This window comes from Glandiceps talaboti, chromosome 4, assembly GCF_964340395.1.
Source record: "Glandiceps talaboti chromosome 4, keGlaTala1.1, whole genome shotgun sequence".
Taxonomy (NCBI): domain Eukaryota; kingdom Metazoa; phylum Hemichordata; class Enteropneusta; family Spengelidae; genus Glandiceps; species Glandiceps talaboti.
The window spans coordinates 16,654,398-16,677,036 of NC_135552.1; the positions used below are offsets into that span (position 1 = coordinate 16,654,398).

At 35.3% G+C, this 22,639-nt stretch overlaps 2 protein-coding genes across 3 annotated transcripts; both read left to right on the plus strand.

The window, feature by feature from the left end:
* Positions 1-117: 117 nt before the first annotated feature.
* Positions 118-11,190, plus strand: LOC144434463 (testis-expressed protein 10 homolog). Of its 2 annotated transcripts, none has more exons than XM_078122914.1 (15): positions 118-254; positions 852-1,075; positions 1,506-1,997; positions 3,006-3,190; positions 3,935-4,187; positions 4,419-4,725; positions 5,068-5,197; positions 5,447-5,616; positions 6,365-6,542; positions 6,916-7,016; positions 7,643-7,791; positions 8,445-8,525; positions 9,006-9,306; positions 9,474-9,601; positions 11,002-11,190. In XM_078122914.1, the coding sequence occupies exons 2-15, from the start codon at positions 884-886 to the stop codon at positions 11,083-11,085; spliced, it is 2,751 nt and encodes a 916-aa protein (XP_077979040.1). In that variant the 5' UTR covers positions 118-254; positions 852-883; the 3' UTR covers positions 11,086-11,190. The 2 variants fall into 2 exon arrangements, with proteins under 2 accessions (XP_077979040.1, XP_077979041.1); XM_078122915.1 differs by having other exon boundaries at positions 9,006-9,289; positions 9,451-9,601.
* Positions 11,191-15,434: 4,244 nt separating this feature from the next.
* LOC144434559 (uncharacterized) lies at positions 15,435-21,511 on the plus strand. The gene is made up of 2 exons (XM_078123029.1): positions 15,435-15,997; positions 20,653-21,511. Exon 1 carries the CDS (start codon positions 15,590-15,592, stop codon positions 15,962-15,964), a length of 375 nt encoding a protein of 124 aa, XP_077979155.1. The 5' UTR covers positions 15,435-15,589; the 3' UTR covers positions 15,965-15,997; positions 20,653-21,511.
* Positions 21,512-22,639: the final 1,128 nt, after the last annotated feature.

Sequence of the window (22,639 nt, forward strand, 5' to 3'; positions counted from 1 at the left end):
AAAAAAAGATATGAACTAAAGTCAGCAGCACATCGAAAAGGTACCGACAAGTCAAGCTTTAAAAGAAAGAAAATAATCCACGTTGTATGATGGCGCACTTCAAAATGTCTGCGTCCATCTGAAACACGTTTTTATCCATTTCGCCTTGAATTCTGCATTTTTGTCAAATTCATTTAGGATACAACAGCTGTAGACTCATTTGAAAGTTATACTTTGTTCATAGGATCGGACAGTGTCGTCAGCAGTGTGATAAAGTAGGTGTTACACCAATAATAATTGCATTAACTTGCCAACAGAAAATGAGGGAGCTAGCTGTTACATGTATTTAATAAGTGTTTTGGCACAGACAGTTTATAGTTGTCTGTGGTTATGGTGATGGTGGGGTGGAGTGGGGCTGGTGGTAGTTGCGGCTGACGGACGGTATTCCGTACTACGGTATGAACATAATGTAGTACGGAATACGGTCAGTCAGGAACTAGACTAATGATGGTGGTGGTGATGATGATGATGAAAACTACTAAAAAGCACGTTATCAGATTGGTTATGAGATTGCCCATGACGACAGAAAGCTCGAGAGAGCAGTGATTCTGCTATAAACATTTAAAGATGTGTATTGTGGACAGAAAGCTTAGGAGACACAGTATGGTAGAAAGTACACTCTAGTATTATATAGAGAATGGAAACTCTAGATGGCAAGATAGCATGATATATAGGCTGACATGATTATGGTGACAGTGGATGACAAGAATCTTTATACAATATACAATGCTGATGTTGATATACCAAAATATATGACACAGTCAGGTCAAATTAGTGTTTTGAAAAATGAATTTTTTCACTTAACTTTACAGACTATAAAGAGAAGTGACATCGACATCTCACCATGGGGAGAAGTGCCAGGAAAAAGAAAGAAAAAAGGAAAGATTTTCAGAAAGTGAAATTAAAAGTTGGCAAGAAGAAAGCTCTGCCTGACAATGTCACCGACGTGAACTTTAAAAGTAGAGCTATACACCTTAAAGAACAACTCAAATCAGATACCTCACAACCAACAAATCAAAGAAAACAAAATATTCAGGTGAGTTTCATATTGAGGGATTTCAGAATGACTGCAGTTTAGTTTAGTTTGGTTGAAATATATAAATATATAATGTATGTACTCTGTCTGGAAGTTCAAGTTCTTTATATCAAACTGGTTTGTATGCTGACCATGATCAATACTGCAGGTATGTAGGAAAACAATGTATTTGTAGCGTTGTTTGAAACCTCAGCATCCTCACCTCACCTTTGAAAAAAAATAAAAATAAAATAGAGAGACAAAAAAGGAACCAGGTAGAGAAACTTGCAAAGTTGCATAAATAGCTATTTTACCTTTGTAGTCAATTTAGGGGTAGGATTTGATAATAAAGTAAAATTTACAAAACTTTTTACAAAAGCAATCATTTTTGAAGCTAGGACATGAAATACATTTAAGATTCTAATATTTGACCCCATCCATCTTTCAACAGGAGCTGTTCACTCACTTGAACCATTACAATGCCTCAATGCGACAGGAGTCTGTGGCAGGACTGAAAGATCTATTTGTGCGTCATCCAAACCAAATTTCTATTCACCTCTCTAGTATCATAGAACAGGTTTCCAGTCTATTCACCGACACAGACTCACACGTTAGATCGGCTGCTATTGGACTTCTACAGTTTATTGCTCCACACATATCAACGGATCAAGTCATGCCGTTTTTTCCTATATTGAACTCTCACCTTTGCTGTGCTATGACTCACATCTTTGAAGACATACAGCTGGATTCTTTGAAAGTCCTTGATCTAACTCTGCAACATTTCCCAGCATTGGTGACAAAGCATAGTAAACAGTTATTACCCAATTTTGTGGATCAGATTTCCAGACAGTCTGGAGGTAAAGCTTCAAGTGCTGATGCTCCAGCAAGGGCTCTGACAATAAACCCAACTAGTAAATTGTCATCACAGAAATGGAGAGCCAAGGTAGGAATTGAAATACAGTAACATGTGATGAATACATTTTTTTTTTGACACATGTTCTCTGATGCTGTGTAGTTTGGTAAACTTTGACCTCTCGTCAGTATCATTGGTTGTCATTTGACATAGATGTTTCTTCCTCAAGGTGTAACTTTTGACATTTACAGAGAATGAACATTTATCAAATGATCACTTCTTGACTGATTCAATATATGTACCAGTAATGTTCACATATCATGTAGTCAGAAATGATTAGGCCCCAGCCAAACAAAAAACAAAAAAACATACAGAAATGGACATACTTTTGAGCACACTTGAATCTTGAATCTCTCTTGTGAGATACCTGTTTCAATTGCAATTGAAGGCAAGTTCCTTCATAATTACCAGATAATACAAAGTCTATTGTACAACACCTCTTCTAAGAGTGGCAATAAGAGAAAAAACATTTAACATTCTAACAGGTTTTTAGACTATCTGTACACTTGAAGGACTATCACTACTACACAATTCCGCTAACTGATATTTTGATTTTTTGAATATCCGCTGTCGTCTCATCTACTCTAACTCCTGTTACTTATATGTCTTAAATGACATTCTGACATAGACCATTATAGGTCGAATACATGATTAGACATATTTAAAGCACACAATCAGTATATGTAAATATGACCCATCGACCCACGTACATCAAATTATATTCAAGTTTACGCAAATGTTTTGCATACATTATGTATATGGCTTGGCGTGGCTTAATACCAGTTGGAAATAGGAGTCAGAATAGACTTGGAAGGACAGTGAACATTCAAAGGATCAAAATGTTAGGATAGCAGAATAGTGTAATAGTAGTGATAGTCCTTCAAGTCTACAGGTAGGCTAACAGGTTTTTGGTTCTCCGTCCTAAGTTTGATGAAATGTACCAATATACGTAAGAAATTGACGAATGTAATCAGCTCTCACCATCTTTGTTATGATGTACATGTACTATCTGAATTATGAAATATATTTTGTTTTCAGGTGTTACAAAGATTATGCCAGTTCCTACAAGCACTGTTAGTGACAAGACAAACATCAGATGTTCAACGTGATGATAGTGATAATAAATTCAATGCTATCCATTGGAGTACTACCAACCCTGTACACGTACAACTTTATATGCATACCAGTATGCAACCCAACATTGCAAGTAGTTTTACACTCAGGTTGGTACTGTTAAATGTTTTGACATTTTTTTGCCAATTCTCTACACACTATCTCAGTGTGATATTGAAGAGTGTGTTATGTACCTACGTATATTCTCTCCAAGTGAAGTACTAGGTACAGTTGTACACATTATTACATATGTACCAGAGATTACTTGCACAGGTGTGCATGCATACTAGTGATATTTTCACTGCAGTGCAATACCAAAAACATTATTGCATACCTGCATGCAAATGATATGCAAATGAGGACACAGTCTTTTGCTCGACAAGAAGTTGTGTGATTTTTATGGAGATTTCCAGTTTCAGATAAACATATGTAATAATAACAGAGCCCCATGCCATGTGAGTTTCAGTGTGGGTACTCAGAGGTATTTGCACTCATGCTGGCAGTGTTTTCTGATGCACTTTCACTTTCACTTGCTATGCTTGTGAAAGTACAGGCGGAGAACACTGCAAGCACTCAAGCAAATGAGCAACTACCCCAAGTACACCACACTGAACCGTACTTGCACTCACGTGTCATGGGGTTCTGTCATATTATCAGCACAACATAGATGTGTAATGACACAACTTTAACTTCTGACTCGCTAGAGAGCATACAGTCCCTGCAGACTATGAGTCACATGCAATTAAAGTTGTCTTCTGTCCTACCAGGTCTTCATTTGTTCAGATGGGTTGACAAAGGCATAACTCATTGCTTTAAATTTGCTGTCATATAATGTCTGATTTTATTGTCTGCAGACCGACGTCTTCCATAGGGCAAGACACTGGTAGTGAATACCTGTCAACTCCTGAAGACTCGCTAACATTCATCCACAACGTAGTGCCAATCCTACTTCAAATCTGGGTGGAAGCCAATCCTGGTCTCCTAGCAACTAATTTACCAGGGAATCAGTTATCTTCTGATGCCATGGAAACCTTCCATGGTATTTTATCTATTTTGAAGTTACTATGGAAACAGATGTCCGAGATAACAAGTCGTGATGATGTGTTTGTAAGTATTAAGTTGCACCCATAGTCTGCTTCTTTACACATTGAATAAAAAAATTATCATCTTCTTCAAATTTTTCAGTGCAGAATTATTATATAGTTTGATCAGTCATCAGTACATCCCTAATGATGCTGATCTAATGGTAGCAAAACTTTTGATTTTGAACATTTTGAAAAGGACTATAGGACAACTCTCTTTATTAATATTCATTAAATTTGTATCCAATTCATACAGATTTTAAAACTCCGACAACATTACTTCAAAGACTTCCACCATCACCTCCTGACCTGCTTTCCATACGCATCCCATCATCCCGTGCAACACAAAAGACAGACACCTGTGACCGAGGTAATTCTGAATCTATGTGTCTGTGAAGTGATGTCATACTTCATCACTGAAGACAACGTGAAAGGGAAATGGGTGAGAGTGCTGACGGATTACATATCGGAACTTTTACAGGAGAAAAAACAGTTGACAGCCGATAATCTTCAGATGGCTTTACAGTTTGTCCAAAGGCTTCTTCAAGTCCTTGAGAAGTCAGGTGAGTGTCTGCTAAGTTACAACTTCTTTTTATATGCTGTACAGTCCAAGTAGGAGATTTTGAAATTGAGATTGTACGGGTCAGAGATACTTCAAAGCCATAGAAGTGTGCACACAAGTAAGAAGAATGTCTTCAAGACACAAATACAGGCTGTAACATTTTGTCATTTACTTCTCATGACTTCACTTGACTGGAATTATTTTGTTGTGACTCGCTATCACTCGCGCTTATATTCCGTTCACTGGTCAAAAGCTCTTGGTATACCATCCCCAGGGGGTGGTTTATTGCTTTAAATATATGGCTAATACTACATAATTTAACTATTTTGTATCACTTTTGTAGACATTCTAGGAAAGCTGCTCAAGTCTGTTTTCATCTGTTATAAAAATTGTCACTTACTGTCACAAAGTAAGAGACTCATCATCAGATTCTTCTCGGAGTTGGTCATCCACGGTAACCATGGTTACAAGGAGTAAGTATAATCTTCTTCTATAATATAGATGTTAGTATTCAGAAAGGATTTTATAATTTTGTTCTTTCAATTAAAAAAAAATCTAATGTCACAATTCTTGATTTACAAAAGGTTAAATATGCACTTTCAAATCTTAGAAAGAAACCCTACAGTACTTGACATGTGTTTTAGCCATGTTTGTTATTTCCGGCAAGACTTTTATCGGAAAATACATCATTATTAATTTCTTTGAATGTCTGTTTTTCACAGTCAACCAATATTAACCAAATGGCTGCAAGGATTGCCAAGGTTACTACTAGATCTAAAGAACCAAGCCATAGCAACGACCAATGAAGTACTGCATGTTATCAATACCGCAGCTCTACAGAGATGTCAACCTTTGCTGCAGAGTCTCCAACTAAATATTGACAAGATTTTTGGTAAATAGCATTCATGTAATCCTATTTCATCACTTTATATTACCAATTATTCTGTTTTATTTTTACGATCAACATTTCAGAGATATATCGTTAAAAACATTTCCACTTTTCAATAAACCCTAATCCATAGATATACTATGCTGTCCAGTATTTGCATATTATCAATGTACTTTTCAACTTTATGTAGTGATGTAGATTTCAAATACATGTAATTGGTGCTGGTCATGTACATTTCAAGATGTATTTCTAATAAAGTTCTCCATACAGTAGTAGTCTTTTTCTGTTAGATCTATCATTTCGACTAAAGTGGATTTCTACTGCTGTGCTATATCACAATGCCACAAAGGCATGGTAACCAGTAATGAATCGACTTACTCGTAAATACATACTTCCATTAAAAAGATATCGGATAATCTCTAGTAATGTACAGAACGGTTATTGAGCATCATGCTACTTGACAGAGCAATTATGTCCGTGGACTGAACACAAATAACTAACTAACTAACTGAGTAGTGTATATACAGTACTTTGTAGACATTCAAGTTTTCCCTCCTGTAATTTAACAATGCAAAAATCCAATACACACATTTCAAGTATAATACATACTCTATAGACTTTTACACTGCCCTACTTTGTGTGGTACCAGTATCAAGAATTTCTTTTGTCAAAAAAAAAAAAGTTTTAGTTTGTGTCTATGTTATTTGTTCAGTCACCATTTCATAGGTAATATATGTTTTTGTGCCTGCAGATCATACGAGTGGACTGCTACTGTCCTTACCTAACAATCACCAGCGACAGGTCATAGAATTTCTGAATCACGTACCCATTGTTACCATGGAAACTTTCCAGAGTCTGACAAGCTGTTGCCATGACAATAGACTAGATGCTACAAACGTCACTTACATGCTTCATATACTGATTGCCAGGTAACATGTACTATATTTCATAACAACTTTAATAGCTATCATGTGTTATTGGTATATAGACATACAATTTCTAATTAGTAGTCCACAATATTAAAGGGACACATTCTGTAGATTTTATGATTTTTGGTTTCATTCTGAAATATCCCGATTATATAATTTCAAGTACTACAGTATGTTGAATAATGTCCAGTAACTGGTAGAACTCTCTCACCAGATAGCCAATGTTGTTGGTATTGTTGTGGAAACCACTTTGAAGAAGTACTGTAGTTGATACACCCATGGCTTATAAACCTGTACTGTTGATGTTTTTGTCAACAGAATCTTAAAATGTCAATGTGCAGTTTACAACCATGATCATGGTTTTTGTTTTCAGATATCTGAGGACAAACTCTTCACCTCAGACTACAGCAAACCAATCTCAAGTACCATTTCAGACAGAAGATTTTGTTAGGTATCTTTTTTCAGTTCTCATAGGTAAGGGCATTCCATATCTGATGCATGAACAGATTAATTATCTTTGAAATGTTGATAAACAGCCCAAATACTTCTCTTTATCTTTCAAATGTTGATATATTTATGTTGATTTAAGGTTTGTTCAAATATCCCACAAGCACCAGAAACATACATGTACTGCATTTCAATGTACTCGTCTATTTCAAATAAAGTTTGACACATTCTTGTCAACCCAGGGGAGATAGACAGATTTTTATCTCAAAATCTTGTAATCTACATGTATATTCCCCCTGCCCACAAGAAAAAGGAACTTAAAAGAGAGTATTCTTATGCAGCCATGGGTCATTGATTCAGTTTGTCTGTCTGTCTGTCTGTCTGGCTATTTGTTCATTTGTTCATCTGTCTGTATCATTCAGCCTGTTTGTCTGTCTGTCTTAAAGACGATGTCAGTGCAGTAATTATTGTCACATATTTCATTAGAGTTGAAAATTTCACAGGATAATTAAGACAGTTCTATCTGTGTGTCTGTCTGTCTGTCTGTCTTTCTGTCTGTCTGTCTGTTTGTCAGTGTATTTGTCTATTACTATAGCCCTTCAATGTGTTTACACCATGTTATAATCAATTTCTGTTTCATGTAACTCCTACAGGGGTTTCACAGTCTGACTTACAGCAGCTGACATCCCATAGTGGTGATGCAACCCAGACATTGATAACATCATTACCACTGTCACAGTGTACAATTCAGATACGAACACAGAGTCCTGAATCTTTCAGAAGACATACACGCATCACGAAGGTAACAGTATGATAAAACATGTGAATTCAATGTAAAAACCAACTATAGCTAGCATACATATCTAGTGTGTGATACAACATATTTTTCAGTACCAAGACCTATGGTTGCTAACAGAGGATGGTGCCTACCTCAATTTTCTAGACTGACTGTTTTTCTGTAGCAAGACCTATGACAGTAGTACCTGCCACTTATTTTTATGTGCCTACTTTAAATTTTAACATAGATACACATTAGGCTGTTAGTATGGTCTCAATTTTAGAACCAAGGGTTTTATTTCAGCAGGTTTAAACTGCCCAATCTTTGATTAGGATTAAAACTTGGTTGTAAAAAAAAAAAAAAAAAAAAAAACAGAAAAAGATTTACTGTTACAAAATAGCCATGTTGTAAACATACTTATTCAAAGCAATGCGAGTGTTAGATACAGGGTATTTAAAATTGTTAAAATTTCTTCATGCATTTATCCAAGACTGTGGAATTCAAACATGGGGTTTAAGGTCAAAGATCAATATATCCCACTTGCTACATAGAAGTACATGAACAACCCAAAATACTAGAGTTTGTCTTTTTCCAGGGTGCTGGCTGTTATCTCAATTGTACTAATAAATCAATCTAATCTGTATGTCAGTAATAATGGTATTGTCTTTCCTTTGAAGGCTGTATGTGAGTGTTTGACTATGTTATCCACTAGTGATCAAGTCTGGCAAGTTATGGAGTCAGCGATAGCCAAATTACTGGTAAGGATGAAAATATCTCTATCTTGCCGACGAATCAAAAATAGTATTTGGAATCAAATTGATGGCATAGTTTTAAAATGAGTACACTCTCAATAGTTTACTTCCAAAACATTTCTGAATATTCCCAACTCCTAAAGAAATCTTGTTATTTTAACATACTAATGTATAACTCAGTGGAGAATATATATGTCTTCACTGGAAGGAATAGTGCCCAATGTTGTGAAGGCTGAGCAGTAAATACATACAAATTAAAACATTATGTATGTGTATGTTACAAAATAGAATTATTTGTCCATCATATTTTGCATCACATGATTCTTTTTCAAAGTACACTGCTGGAAACTTTTAACATGATATTTTTTTAAAGTCAGTTTTACTTAATATGGTATATAAATTAGCCATAAGGTATATAAATTAGCCATAAGGTATATAAATTAGCCATAGACATAAAAAAATAACTGTTTTGCTTTCTTTGTACAGGTGCAACATTCTCATCTCCCAGTGTCAACTGTCTACGCTGTTCTCTATTGCATCAACCATCTGTATCCTGGCAACAGGAGTTCATCCCTTAGCAACCAATTGATGTCTGATGATTTAAGACAGTCATCAGCAATGTGTTGTTTGGCGGCATTGTTCCACACCACTCAAATTTACAGATCGGGTTGCTATGACGATGAGAGTTGGGAAATGACGTTGATGACTTTGGTGATCGGTATATTGACAGACATTGATGAAATATGGACAACGTTTCTGGAAAATACCCAGTCTACTTTAAGACACAGTAAGTTGTCAAGCTTTTTTGTAAGACTTTGATCCTGATGAAAACTGACCGTCAGGACAATAAACATCCTGAAGATAAAATATTGCATCTTTTTAATAACAGATAAATGTGATTATATCAACAAGTGTTCAACATTTTACAAAGATTTCTGTGTAATTTGTTTTCAGGTGATTTGAAAGCGGATCATGTGAGAGGCATCTGTCTGATTTTGGTGAAACTACTACAAACATCTTTACTGAGAGACAGACTAAGACAACATCACAGCCAGGTAGTAGAAGTGACACAAACAATAATGGTACGTATCATTTTGTCTTCAGATATTCTTACATGGACAATTCTCTAGTGCTTCATGGGTTTTTCTTAGTCTAGAGGCTATCCATAGCTTTGATTCTAAAGATATCCTTCACCACGTCTAGAGGAACAAGGAGCTGAGATGAAATTAGAAATCCAAACAAAGCCACTCACACAGCAATTAACATCATACTTGAGTTATCAATCACAGAATTCTGCCTAATGCTACGTTAGTGTTTATTGGGGCAGTTGCATAATGTCCATATATGGTAAACATGCCTCAGCACTTTGATTTCTCATAAATATGACAAATTTGATTTCATTTTCAAGTGCTTTTAATTTTGCTAACATTTTTACTGGTACCCAGAACTAGCAATTTAAGATTATGCAAGAAAGAAATAATACCAGAGCTTCTGCTTTGAAAATTTTTTTTGTAAAAAATGCCTCCACAAATATATATCTTTGTTACCTACTTCCTCATATGTTAGTTCACAATCAGCTGAAATAATCTCCGCTCCAAAAAAGATGTACATCAAATTGGTAACATTTTCATAGTATTATAGAAATACAGGTACCATAAAAGACAAACACTGTACCAACATACAAAAGTAACACAGATACAGGTACATGACGGCTGCTTAGCAAATATCAAAATCCTTTTCTGTTATCACACTTCTCCAATATTAATTTTAAAAATAATTGATTATGCAAGGAAAAAAGAAAATAATACCAGACCTTCTGCTTCGAAAAAAAATTCTTTTCAACATATGCCACTGCAAATATATATCTTTGTTTCCTACTTTCTCATATGTCTATCATGTGTTAGTTCACAATCACCCGAAATAATCTCCGCTCCAAAATAGATGTACATCAAATTGGTAACATTTTCATAACATTATTATAGAACTGCAGGTACTAAAAAGACAAACACCATACCAACATACAAAAGTAACACGGATACAGATACAGGTACATGACGGCTACTTAGCAAATATCAAAATCCTTTTCTGTTATCAAACTTCTCCAATATTAATTTTAAAAATTGATTAATTATGCAAGTGAGAAAATGATACCAGAGCTTCTGCTTGGAAAAAATTCTTTTCAAAATATTCCTCTGCAAATATATATCTTTGGTACCTACTTCCTCATATGTTTATCATTATTTTAGTTCACGATCAGTTATCAAACTTCTCCAATATTAATTCAAATATTAATTGGTGTTGCCTATAAAATGGGAAAATTTTCTTTCCTCGCAACAATAGTTGTATAAAAACACATACATTCATGTTGTGTACTTGTTAACTACTCTCCAGCTTTTTTTCCACTTTCATCTAAAAAAAAAAATCCGATTATATTTTGTGACATAGTCTTAATAGATGAATTTTCAATGTTTTATTTTTACAGGAACACCAGTATGCAGATATTAGTAGTCAATGGCTGACAGAGCTGAAATATGAAAGAAGTATTGCATTGTCTACACTGAAGTAGCATGGATTTCAAAGCTACATGTAGTACTGATGCAGTGTTGTGTATAATTGTCACTTTTTAGAATGTGTACTTTCAATATTGTGAGGACATTCATTGTGATTCTTTACTCCAGTAGAAGATGAATAAAACAATAATGTAACAAAATGTATTCTTTACATTTTCACATATTTTGGCTTTTTAAAGATGGGATGGCTTAAAGGGGAATGCCACTCCAGGAAATAGAGATATTTTCATAAACTTTGAGTTTTGGAGAGTCATTTCAGTTTTGTATCACCTACATTACACGCAATTTCAAAGAAACATCAAGTTGAAGTTGTTCCTTGTTTGGAGATCTTTGCAATGAATATTCATGACTCCTAAGTGCTTATTACCTTCAGTGAAACCATCATGAATATTCATTGTCCAACCATTGCATAAAAATTTCTACTGACTCCCATGAAGCAATGTGGCTCACTAACAAAGATCTCCAAATGAGGCATACATACAACTTGATGTGTCTCTGGAATGACGTAGGTGATGTATAATCATGAAATTAAGATAAAATATACTTTTATTGTCCACTAAACATGGAAATTTGCCTTTGGCACCAGGCGATAAAAACAATGAAAACACTTACAAAGACAAACAAACGAACAATCTTGCAATTGCAAACAGTTACTCTCCGGGACCCAAATTCTTGCAAATACCTTTATTTTCTGGAGTGAAATTCTCCTTTCAAAATTGTAGGATACTACCGGGGTACATATAGACCCTGGAATGAGTCTGTGGATAGCATTGTATTTCCTTGTTAGTTGTTCTAAATGGAAATACTTGTGCGCCGCAGAAAATAAGGTTTTCAAGTTTTCAGCCATTTTTATTGAAGATGACCTTTCAGTTAGAATCTGTCAAAAATACAGGTGTTTCATGGCAGCAGCACACATCAAGTGACAATAAGATGTGAAAACCACAGTCACCTGTGGGCTAATATTCTATTCAAGGATGGTCATAACAAAAAATAATGACGATATTAGGTATTTACACAATTCAAAACATACCATCACCAGTGAAGTCTCTTTTCCAATGCAGACACTGATGACAGTACTTTTTGAATATTTGTAAAAAAAAAAAAAAAAAAAAAAAAAAAAAAAAAAAAAAAACTAATAACATCATTATTTTGTGTCCATCCTTGAATAGAATATTAGCTCACAAGTGCCTGTGCACACAAAGTAGAGTGTATAGTGTAAGGTCTATGGTATACCTTTGTCATTGAATCCAATTTATCTGTCAAAATGTTTGACAAAGATAAACAAAGTAAATACACAATCAGATAACACCTAAATAAATTAACATATCTCTGATCAAATGTACCAGTAGAGTTTAAATGTAAACAAAACTTGACAAAGAATGAACCAGATTCCCTCTTTATACCTGTAATGCTATTGAAAATATAATTCAATTTGCAAATCATTTGAAAAAAAAAGGACCTGAAAATTTATGCAGTTGAAATTCCTGCTAGAATAATTTAATGGAAAATGTACTGGGTTTAAATTTTACATTTGACTATCTAAAAATCAATAAATGGAGTATATACTATAGTAGTTACCTTTGACCTTATAAGGTCAATGTGTGAGTGTCAGTGTAAAGGTTACCCAGTATTGCTTTCCAGATAAGATATTGTGGAATGATTCATCAAATCATAAACAGTGGAGGGGAATACTAGTAGTTATGGCATAGCCTTCCCCGGGCCCCTCCATTGGATATGGTGCGTGCATGTCCTTATCTGTGCACTGTAGTAACACAGCATGTAAAATTACTGTCCATAAAACTCGCAATATTGCAATGGGTTCACAAATTCTCGTAAGGATGCTCATTATTGGACAATGAACGCGAATTATTGATTGCACGTCAACCGATCATATACAATCTTGTGAGACGCTTCAGGTTAGCCCCTAACATTTGCTGGGGTGGGGTGGTGGTTAGTGTTGGAAAGTTGCGATATGACCGCCTGGTTGACCGAAATGTCCATCAACAATTGTAGTAGATTTTAATGCGATGATATAATATAAGCCCCCACAAATACTTTACTCTTAGCATACACGTATATCAATGTTATCTCTCCATTCGTGATACTACAAGATTAAAGAGCAATTCTGCCAGTCGTTCAGGTTCATTCTTTGCAAGGTGCGGACTGGAAGGAATAAACTTGGTGAGTTTGTTGCTCCAAAACTTATGTTCATCAGCCGACATCTGTGGTACCAATTCACTGAAGAAATATCTATATACAAGTGCCATGTCCACTAAAACATCTTTCTTCAAGTTTTCCAGTGCATCTTTGACAATCTCGCACTTCTCTGTTTTGATACTATTGTGAATTTCCACACCGAGTTCTAAACACTGCCGAATGTTTTCAATGGTCGTCTCTGGGTTTGTACTGTGACCCCCAAACTTGTAGACTTGGCTCCGAGCAAATAGTTGACGAAAATAGTCATTATACAAGATCAACAGCTTTCTTTCATGGTCTGGGTGTCGTCCCACCAACATACAACCAAATTGTGTCAACCGAAAGTTATTTGCGATCTCCATAATACCACAGTAGCAAATTATGTTATACGCATATCTACACACCTAACTTCACCAGTGCTAATAGTTGACTTCCGGGTTCATATTCAGTGCATGTCATTTGCACATTATCAAACTGATATACGCCACGCAAAGCTAGATCTACGGAGGCTGTAGGAAAACGCCACCGTGAGAACTGAACAATAGATATTTATAAAACTTATGATTCACATGCATAAATTATTTAATCGGAGTGTCACTAGAATTTTTCTTAAACGTTTCGTGTCGGTTTGTTTTTGATCTTACGCTAAACGTTTGTGATTTTTTTTTGTTGGTCATCATTTTATAAAGTCTAGATAGATTCTAGAAAATGAAAAAATAAAATCGAAAGACGGGTATGCACCATATTATTATCATATTGAGTGGACTATAAGGCGGGAATAGACCGACCATACCTCTGTGCCTGTGTCTGTGTCTGTGTCTGTATCTGTGTCTGTGTCTGTGTCTGTGTCTGTGTCTGTGTCTGTGTCTGTGTTTGGGCCTGTGCCTGTGTCTGTGTCTGTGTCTGACTGGGCCTGTGTCTTTGTTTATTGAAAAGGTTAATCTTTTATACATTGTGTACATCTATTTATAACGTAATAATCAAATTAATTTACCAGAAAATGTCAAAATTTAGTAAATCATGAATTAAAGGTTAGTCATATAATTTTTAAATTAATTAATTAATTAATTAATTAATTAATTAATCGTTGATCAATCAATTAATTAATTGGAATATACACGCAATTTGCAACATTTTATGCAAGCTAATTTTCACACACACTGACGCGACATCGACGAATGTTCAACCGAAAAATGAATCGATATTCGCCATTAGTATATAAATTATACAATCATATAAACATCAAGAAAATGGTATATAGTTACGTTCATATTATCCGCACACTTGTGTGTCTGTGTCTGTTTTTCTCTTTCAATTCTGCCAGTCTCTGTGTGAATCTGTATATGTTTGTCTGTCTGTGTGTATATATATATATATATATATATATATGTGTGTGTGTGTGTGTGTGTGTGTGTGTGTGTGTGTGTGTGTGTGTGTGTGTGTGTGTATGTGTGTGTGCGCGCGCGCGCGCCATATTTTAAACTAAAGAAATCGCAAATGAGGAACACCTTTGCTCTAGATTTGTAACAATAAGGCCGGATCAACCCCACTCCATTGCATACATCTACTCCAGCTTGTACCATATGTTACCATCATATAATGTTGATATTATGCAACATAAAACGTAATTTGAATGCTTAGTATGTTAAACACTCAGACTGTTTTCAGGTGAAAAGTTCATCAATACCACCTGTTGATTCAGTCACTCTCACCATTTTGTATAAGTTATATCCTGTCACAGAATACAGCTAGGTGTAGTCATGAAGTTTGATAGCAGACATTTTTTTTTTAAAAACCGCTTTTCAGCAAACGTGATTTTTTTTAGTTTAATTTTGTCTGGTAATTAATTTATTCAATATGGTATTTGCATGTCGTTTTCGTGCGTGTATGATATTAGATCATAATATTAATAGCTGGAATTGGATACATATCACCATATATAATTACCCGTTGAACTACGGTTTGAAATGTTTGGGTTTTTTTTCAAAACGTGGGATATCAATTCAATGTGTTTTTCCTTTCGTTTTACCTATTTCGAGACCAATTAATCATCACCATACAGCATGTCACGTGTACAGCTGTTATGTTGCAAAATGCTGGTATCATGGCAGTGTGTTTGTGACGTCACAACGTAACCGGGCAATATTAACCGTGTCGGTTTACTCCGATCGTTTCCTTTGTTGACAGATGGGGACCGAAGTTCAAAAGAAAAATCACTACGGCTCTTGACGCGATACAGCTAGGTCGATTTTACAGTTATCCAGACGACGCCGTGCTTTTAAGCTCGGGGATATACCTACAAAAATGTCTCGACCACACACGAAAGATTTCAAGCTGGACGGTTTGAAGTTTGAGAAGCACACAGTTATGAACGCTTATCCTAAAAATATCCAAGCAAATAAAAATGTTAAGTGGTTGGTAACGGACCAAGACGGCGTAATGAAGGAGTTAGTGTTAAAGTCTCGACGGAGCAGTATTAATGAGGAAGCCACTGCCGTCTACCTGCCCAGAAAAATTGGAACAGCACGTGCAGATTTGGTGAATGACGATGATACATTCGTGGATCTGACAGAAATAGCTCGTATGGAAGGCGATTATTACCTAGCTGTCGATAAAAACAAAGGAGAAGTGAACGCTGTATGGCTTGGGGCTCCACCGAGCACCAATGTCAATTCTTAGCACCATCAGCAAAACATCTAATTTTAATGAACGGTAAAGTAATAATCCTTTTTGGATAGTGATATTCATATGTAATAATTTCATTCGTCAGCCTGCTGATAGGATGTCAACCGAGTGTTTACGTTAATCGCAAGTGTTGCAGATGAATTGCGTACAGGTGGACTGGTAGGGGGCTGTCTTGCATTACATCGAGTATTATCACCATGAGTATGCATTATGTGTAAATTTATACATTTATTCATCCATGCTATCTGTTTGCATGAACAGCCATCAATTTATTTTCCTGGCAGTCATGATAACAACATATATTACCATATATTGTCGTCGTCATCCAATTTTACGTCGATAAAGGGAAACTGAAATGATGAGAGTGGAAGAGAAATGCCGACTGGATGGCGACAGACTACTGCAGCAGTACTATAAAAAAAAAATAGTAATTACATTTGTGAATAGCGAGGAAATTGGAAAAAAAGACCACTTTTTCAGAGCTCGAGCTCATGACCTCGGGTTTCAGAACAATCGGGTTTTATTATCTCAAATTCGCCCTACTTTGCTTTGCTGTAGAATACAATGTAAATAGTTCATGACCTTAACCTTTCAGGATTAAGATGGATTGTACTACTTATAGAGTATGTCTACCTAGGAATTAATACACATGGGGCATTACGATCAGAAGATGCATGGTTATAATTTTATCCCGTTGCTATCTCCCTAGTATTATCGAAAACGTGCCGCTCTATACACGTTTTCTTTCTGCACCCGCTGCCTTTCATTTCCAAATCATTGATTAATAAACACGTATGTAGGGGGGCCCGAGGGGTATGACATCGCTACCGATTTTATAAGAATATCGCCAATCCCTATAATAACGTCATTGTTCTGTATTATGACCGTCATAGACAAGAATAAAACCATTTAGGAAAGGAATAACAGTTTACAAGCGACTGTGGCTGACACCGATACAGAACACATGCCATTTTGATAAGTTAATTGTTAACGGTTGTGAGACCATGCGCTAAACATGTTTAAAACACACAACCACTCCAAAAGTTATTCTAAATCACATAACAAACATTTTATATTTATTTATCTGTGTAAACTAACGAGGGGTCTGGACACATTACGTTTCTGTCGAGATTAACATTTCGTCAAATCCCTCATTTGTACAAAGACGCGATATCTTTAAATCGTAAAACTACCGAGATAATAATCCATTCGTCGGCTCAAATTCGGTGTTACCGTGGAATGTGATCGATTTTCCATGCCAACCTGACAGCTGAACTAATAGGTCAAAGATCAACACGTACACAGTCACTCATAATGGCAGGTCGGGGAAACAAATCTTTTGATTGATAATTTGTATACTGTCACAAAATAACAACTTGCTGTCAAACAATATCATTCCTAAAGTCCATGTGATAGTGTGCATATTTTTAATACTTGTAAGTATATCAGTACTTTACTTTATCTGGGTCAAAGTTCACACACCCATATATATTAATTTGGCGGGAAATTCATGAGACGATAAATTTAAAAACAGACTTTTGATTTGCACTATTTTGCCGACTAAACACCCCTTGAAATCTACACAGCTTTTGAAATTACATACATAAATCATACATATCCTATTACAATATTGGTTTCCTAGCAACTTCTGTGATTATATATTTATTTATCTTTCAATATCTTTGACTCCGACCTGTTCTTGCTGTAATAAAAAGTCATAAAATTGCACTAAAATCTGAAAGTCGAACGCGATTTCGCTTTTATCGCCTTCAAGCTTTCTGGAACTTTAAAACATCGTTTTTTAACAATCTTTGTGATTTCAAGTAAAAAAGGGATATTCTAACAATTTATTATAAATAGTTTGGTGTAAACTTCAGGTTTCCGTAAGTTCGACGATTTTCACGCTGTACGATAGTTAAAGTCAATATGCACGCCAAGCTACTTTAGTACTTTTATTTCATAGTAAATTTGCCTGTCGAGTGAAGAGATAAAACTATAAATAAAAACACGAATGGACTTGCAGGATGTCGATATTGTTTTAGTCTGGATGCCAACGCGTGGTCTCTAACTAAGTGGAGGTGTAAATCGTAGCGATATCCTATAGGAACTAGACTAATATTGTTTTGACCGCCATGCATGGCGCGCACGACCTTCGAACAAGAAATACAAATACTTTAGATCAGTAATGAAACTAGAGAGCGTAGACATTTTTAATAATGTTGAATTTGCTCACGAATATAAATGTCTGAATCTTACCTAACATAATTAAGATACGTATGTAAGGCTTTGTATTATCCGTTGTCTCTTTGGACCACTTGTAGCAAGAGCACATGATTATTACACATGTTACGAATGTACCGGTGTCATATATGTGTGGTTGTGAATTTAAAAAAATAACTCCATGGTGCATATAAAATGGTTCAACAAACTTCATATGTTGTAGAAGTGATCAGTTTTTACCTTTAAACTGATGGACCCAGTCCCATGACCATTAATGTGTGTCGTGACATTGCAAAAGAGCAAAGATGTGGATTCAAGATATCGATTTTAAAGTAAATATGTACATGTACAATACTGTATAGGTGTGTAGAGCAACCCGACGGCTCGTCTGGCAACATATTGATACAAATACCTACATGCTAACTGCTATCAATCTTAACCGTGTTTGTGCATGTACATTGCAATAAATCAACCAAACAAAGCAATCAAAGATAATATAAAAAGAAACACTTGATAGTATCACCAATCTCCCAGCAATATCTAAAAACCCGTTGTACTGTAAAAACTAACAGGAGCCCATCAAATAAGAACATACGTATAGGAACCATTACAGTACGTAACGAGATATACAAGTCGACAAACTATGAAACTGAATTCGAACATACAAGTTTACTTTTTGTTAATATTTGTTTTGTCACCTTTATGTGTGTAATGAACGTAGTAAGATTTGTCTGAAAATTCAAGTTACCCCCCCCCCCCACAACAAAAAAAAAGAAGCAAGAAAATAGAACTATTAATATTGCTTTAGATAGCATTGGTTTTATCTATAGCTGATATGGTCGATTTCTACTTGATCCCAGGCAAGGCAATTATCACCCTCGCAAGCCTTAGATCACATATAGAACCTCCGACCACAGTGGTCTGAGATAGGACACAACGAAACATTTAGTGCAGCTGTCTTGGCAAATTTATAAAGGACAGTAGTTTATGACGATGGACACAATTCACACTCTACAAAGTATACACAATCTTCTGTTAAATTTGTGTTACCGAGCAATGATGTAACCAATTAATGTTATCGTGTTTTGACGCCATCGAAACGTTTTGATGTATGATAAAGTTCTGCGATTCCGGTGATAGCAACACAAAACACCCCTTGTATGAGGTCATGCTGTGACCTTCTGTATTTGCATTTAGGTATGTGTAGACGTGCACCAAATCCGTAGGCAGTTGTAAACATTTGACACTGAGATTGTCGCAGATAAATTAACATCGATAGAGGTAATAATGGGTTCGAAGTTAACGTGAAACACTTGTGCTACAGATTATTTATTATTTGTTGACTTTTAAGTTGCCTTTACTGTTCTTATAAACAAACAGGTGAAACGCACCCTTATACCCCATAACCTTAAAAACTTACAGTTATAAAATAACTATTTATTAAAATGGATATTTTTCTCGACGACCGAAGTCATATTTAATGAAAATTAGAAGGTAAATGACTAGATCTTTTAAATTATCCGATCAACGTCACCTCTATAATTATGAATATATGAAAAAACATTGTTGCAGCAAGGCAATGGGTGAAATTGTCAAGTATAACACACATATAGGTATATGTCCAGGAAATTCTGGAATGTATGTCATTAATTCAATACATAAGCTAAGAGGACATTAGAGCTGAGTCACACATACACGATGTGTACAGTAATACATATCTCCATGGTCAAGGTGGATTCGTTCTTGGGTAGCTATGAGTTCTAAAAGACTACCTAATTCAAATGTTTTCCTTTCTCACGCTTTCTAATCCTAGCGTTCAACGGGGATGGGTACATACAGGTTCGTCATCAGTACCCAGTCAGTATTAGTAAACTTACAGGTGTGTTACACCTGACATTAAACACGTCTACATTCGACCCCCAAATAATTTGACAAGTGGTTATAAATTCATGCTCATTTCTCGTGGGATTATCTTTAGTGTATATATATTGTTCCTGTTCTGCTTAAAAGGGCATGCGCACATATAATGTATACTAATATCTGATAATCACACTGTGTAAATTCAACATTATTAATCAGTCCATAAATGTATTTTGTTGCAAAATGAACCATCGTCAGATCTTTAACTAAAGAACTATATAATTACTACGTTATGAAAAAAGAATCAAAATGATTTAGTAGAACTTTTTATGTTCGGTTGCGATGATTTTTCGTTGGCCAAAATGACTTTAGTTTCTTTTTACCTGTGTTTTAATTTTAGTGCTTTGCTAATGACAATGACACTGGAGCATCAAAACACACGCACATGAAATGATTTCATTTTAATTGTATTATTAATATATCAGTGTATTTTATTTTATTTTGGAAAAAAAATGTGAGTATCATGTTGCTGTGAAAGTAGTCAATTTCCTATTCTTATAGAAGTGTTAACGTTTAAGGCTTACCAATCTGTTTCGTTGCAGGGTATATTTACGAATTTCAAGAAGCGAAGATAACTGCGGGTGACATGCTAAAGAACATTCAAAGGAATGAACAATTATAAAACTGTATTCCTGATTCAGCGCCATGGAGACCTCAGTAGACTACTACTTACAATTGTCAATCAAATGACGTCACGTCTGAGCAGCCGACTTGTTCCATTTTTTATGCTAGGCTCATATCTCCAATTACTGACCATTCCACATGTTGACAAATTTCAAACAAAACAGAGTTTTATGTACCAAATCTGACAATAGAATATTTGAAACTTACAAAACTATAGAAGTTTGTTGAGGCACCAACCATGATTCCAAACGTTAACTTTTTAATGTCACATTTTGTTTGCCAAGGAAATTTTTAATTTTGAGTAGAGATTTACCTGCCAATGGATGCTCCTGTAGTACATGTCAATGACACTGAAGCACATGTGATTACATTGAGTATTACCGAACCTTAATTTGTTCAGTTTAAATATGGTTAAGCTTCTTTCTTTCAGTTGAAGTACTGACTTTCATATTTCTTAACTTCAATTAATGATAGCTTTGCTATTCAAGGAGGGTCTATAACCTTCAGTGGGTTGAATTGACATCTGATCTGTTTTTGACCAAAGTTTTGGAAAACACTATACTATACAGTGTGATACAGTATTGTATTGTACGGAACTGCACTGTATTGAGTAGGACATGTATGAACTGTAGTGGGTTGAGGGTCTATGGTAGAACACATATTATCCGAGTCCTGGCCACTTTCACTATGTGGTGTGTTGTTTTTATGCAAGAGCACCCGTTCAATTTTTACACAACACAATCATATGACTATGTATAGTGTATTATGACAAACAGAATAAAGCATTAATATAAATCTCAATTTCTGAATGGAAATATTACTGCTTCTATAACAATATACATCATTCTGCTTATAACTCGTTATGCAATACTATTCTCTAATATGCAAGTTACCTAATTAATATGCAAGCAGCAACAGTCGACCACAGAACCTTGATGAGATCTACCAATTGTGGGATGGAAATACTAGTCTGCCTCTTTATAATATACATCTACCCTGGTATGATTACTACTCTATAATATGCAAATTTCCCTAATTAATATGCAGGCCAAATTCAGCTATGGTAGAACGCTGCTGTGGTTCATTGAAGTCTTGGTTCATCATTTCCATGTTCATCAGACATGATGGACAATCCTCTACATGTGTTATTTGACGACATTTGATGGACCACATATGAAGTTCAGGCTTAAAGCAATTGACAGTGTTAATTTATGAGTTTTAGTTAAGACTACCATCAGTCCATCTACAAAGTTGATACACCAGATAGAAGACACAAACACAATATAAAGAATAATGGGTTTGAAAAGTAAACAAATCCATTTGTCTTCGGTAAAATTACTTTATTTCCAATGTTTCAGCCACACATGAATGGCCTTATTCATGGAGTAGAGCTGGCGCAGTGAAAGAACGTTTGAGCCTTTGATGATGGCTTGGCGCTAGTTATTCTACACTCGATATGAAAGCTATAAATGAGTGTAGCACACAGAGGAATTGCTTTACTGGAGTGTGGTAGCTTGTGTACAGTAATTGCAGACCAGGAGTGGCACGAAACAAAGCACACTTATTGAATAGTTGAATATGTATGGTTCTAGTATTTTATTGTTTTGATTTACTTTTTAATACATACATTAAACTGTATTTTGATATCACAAGTACAAATGGTATGATAGGACTCAGAATCACAGTTTCTGAAAAACAAACAAGGTTTAGAAAATATCAACTAGCAGACACATTTCATAAATCTAAAGTTTCTAGTCTAAGACATTATGTACAAATTACTGAGAGAACCTTTATAAGACTTCTTTGCTTCTTGGAAGTATCTGAAATCTCTGATGAATTAGGTCATGTTAATACTTGTACAACTTAGAGATTTCTTAACATCCTTTTTATCCTCAGATACTTGCA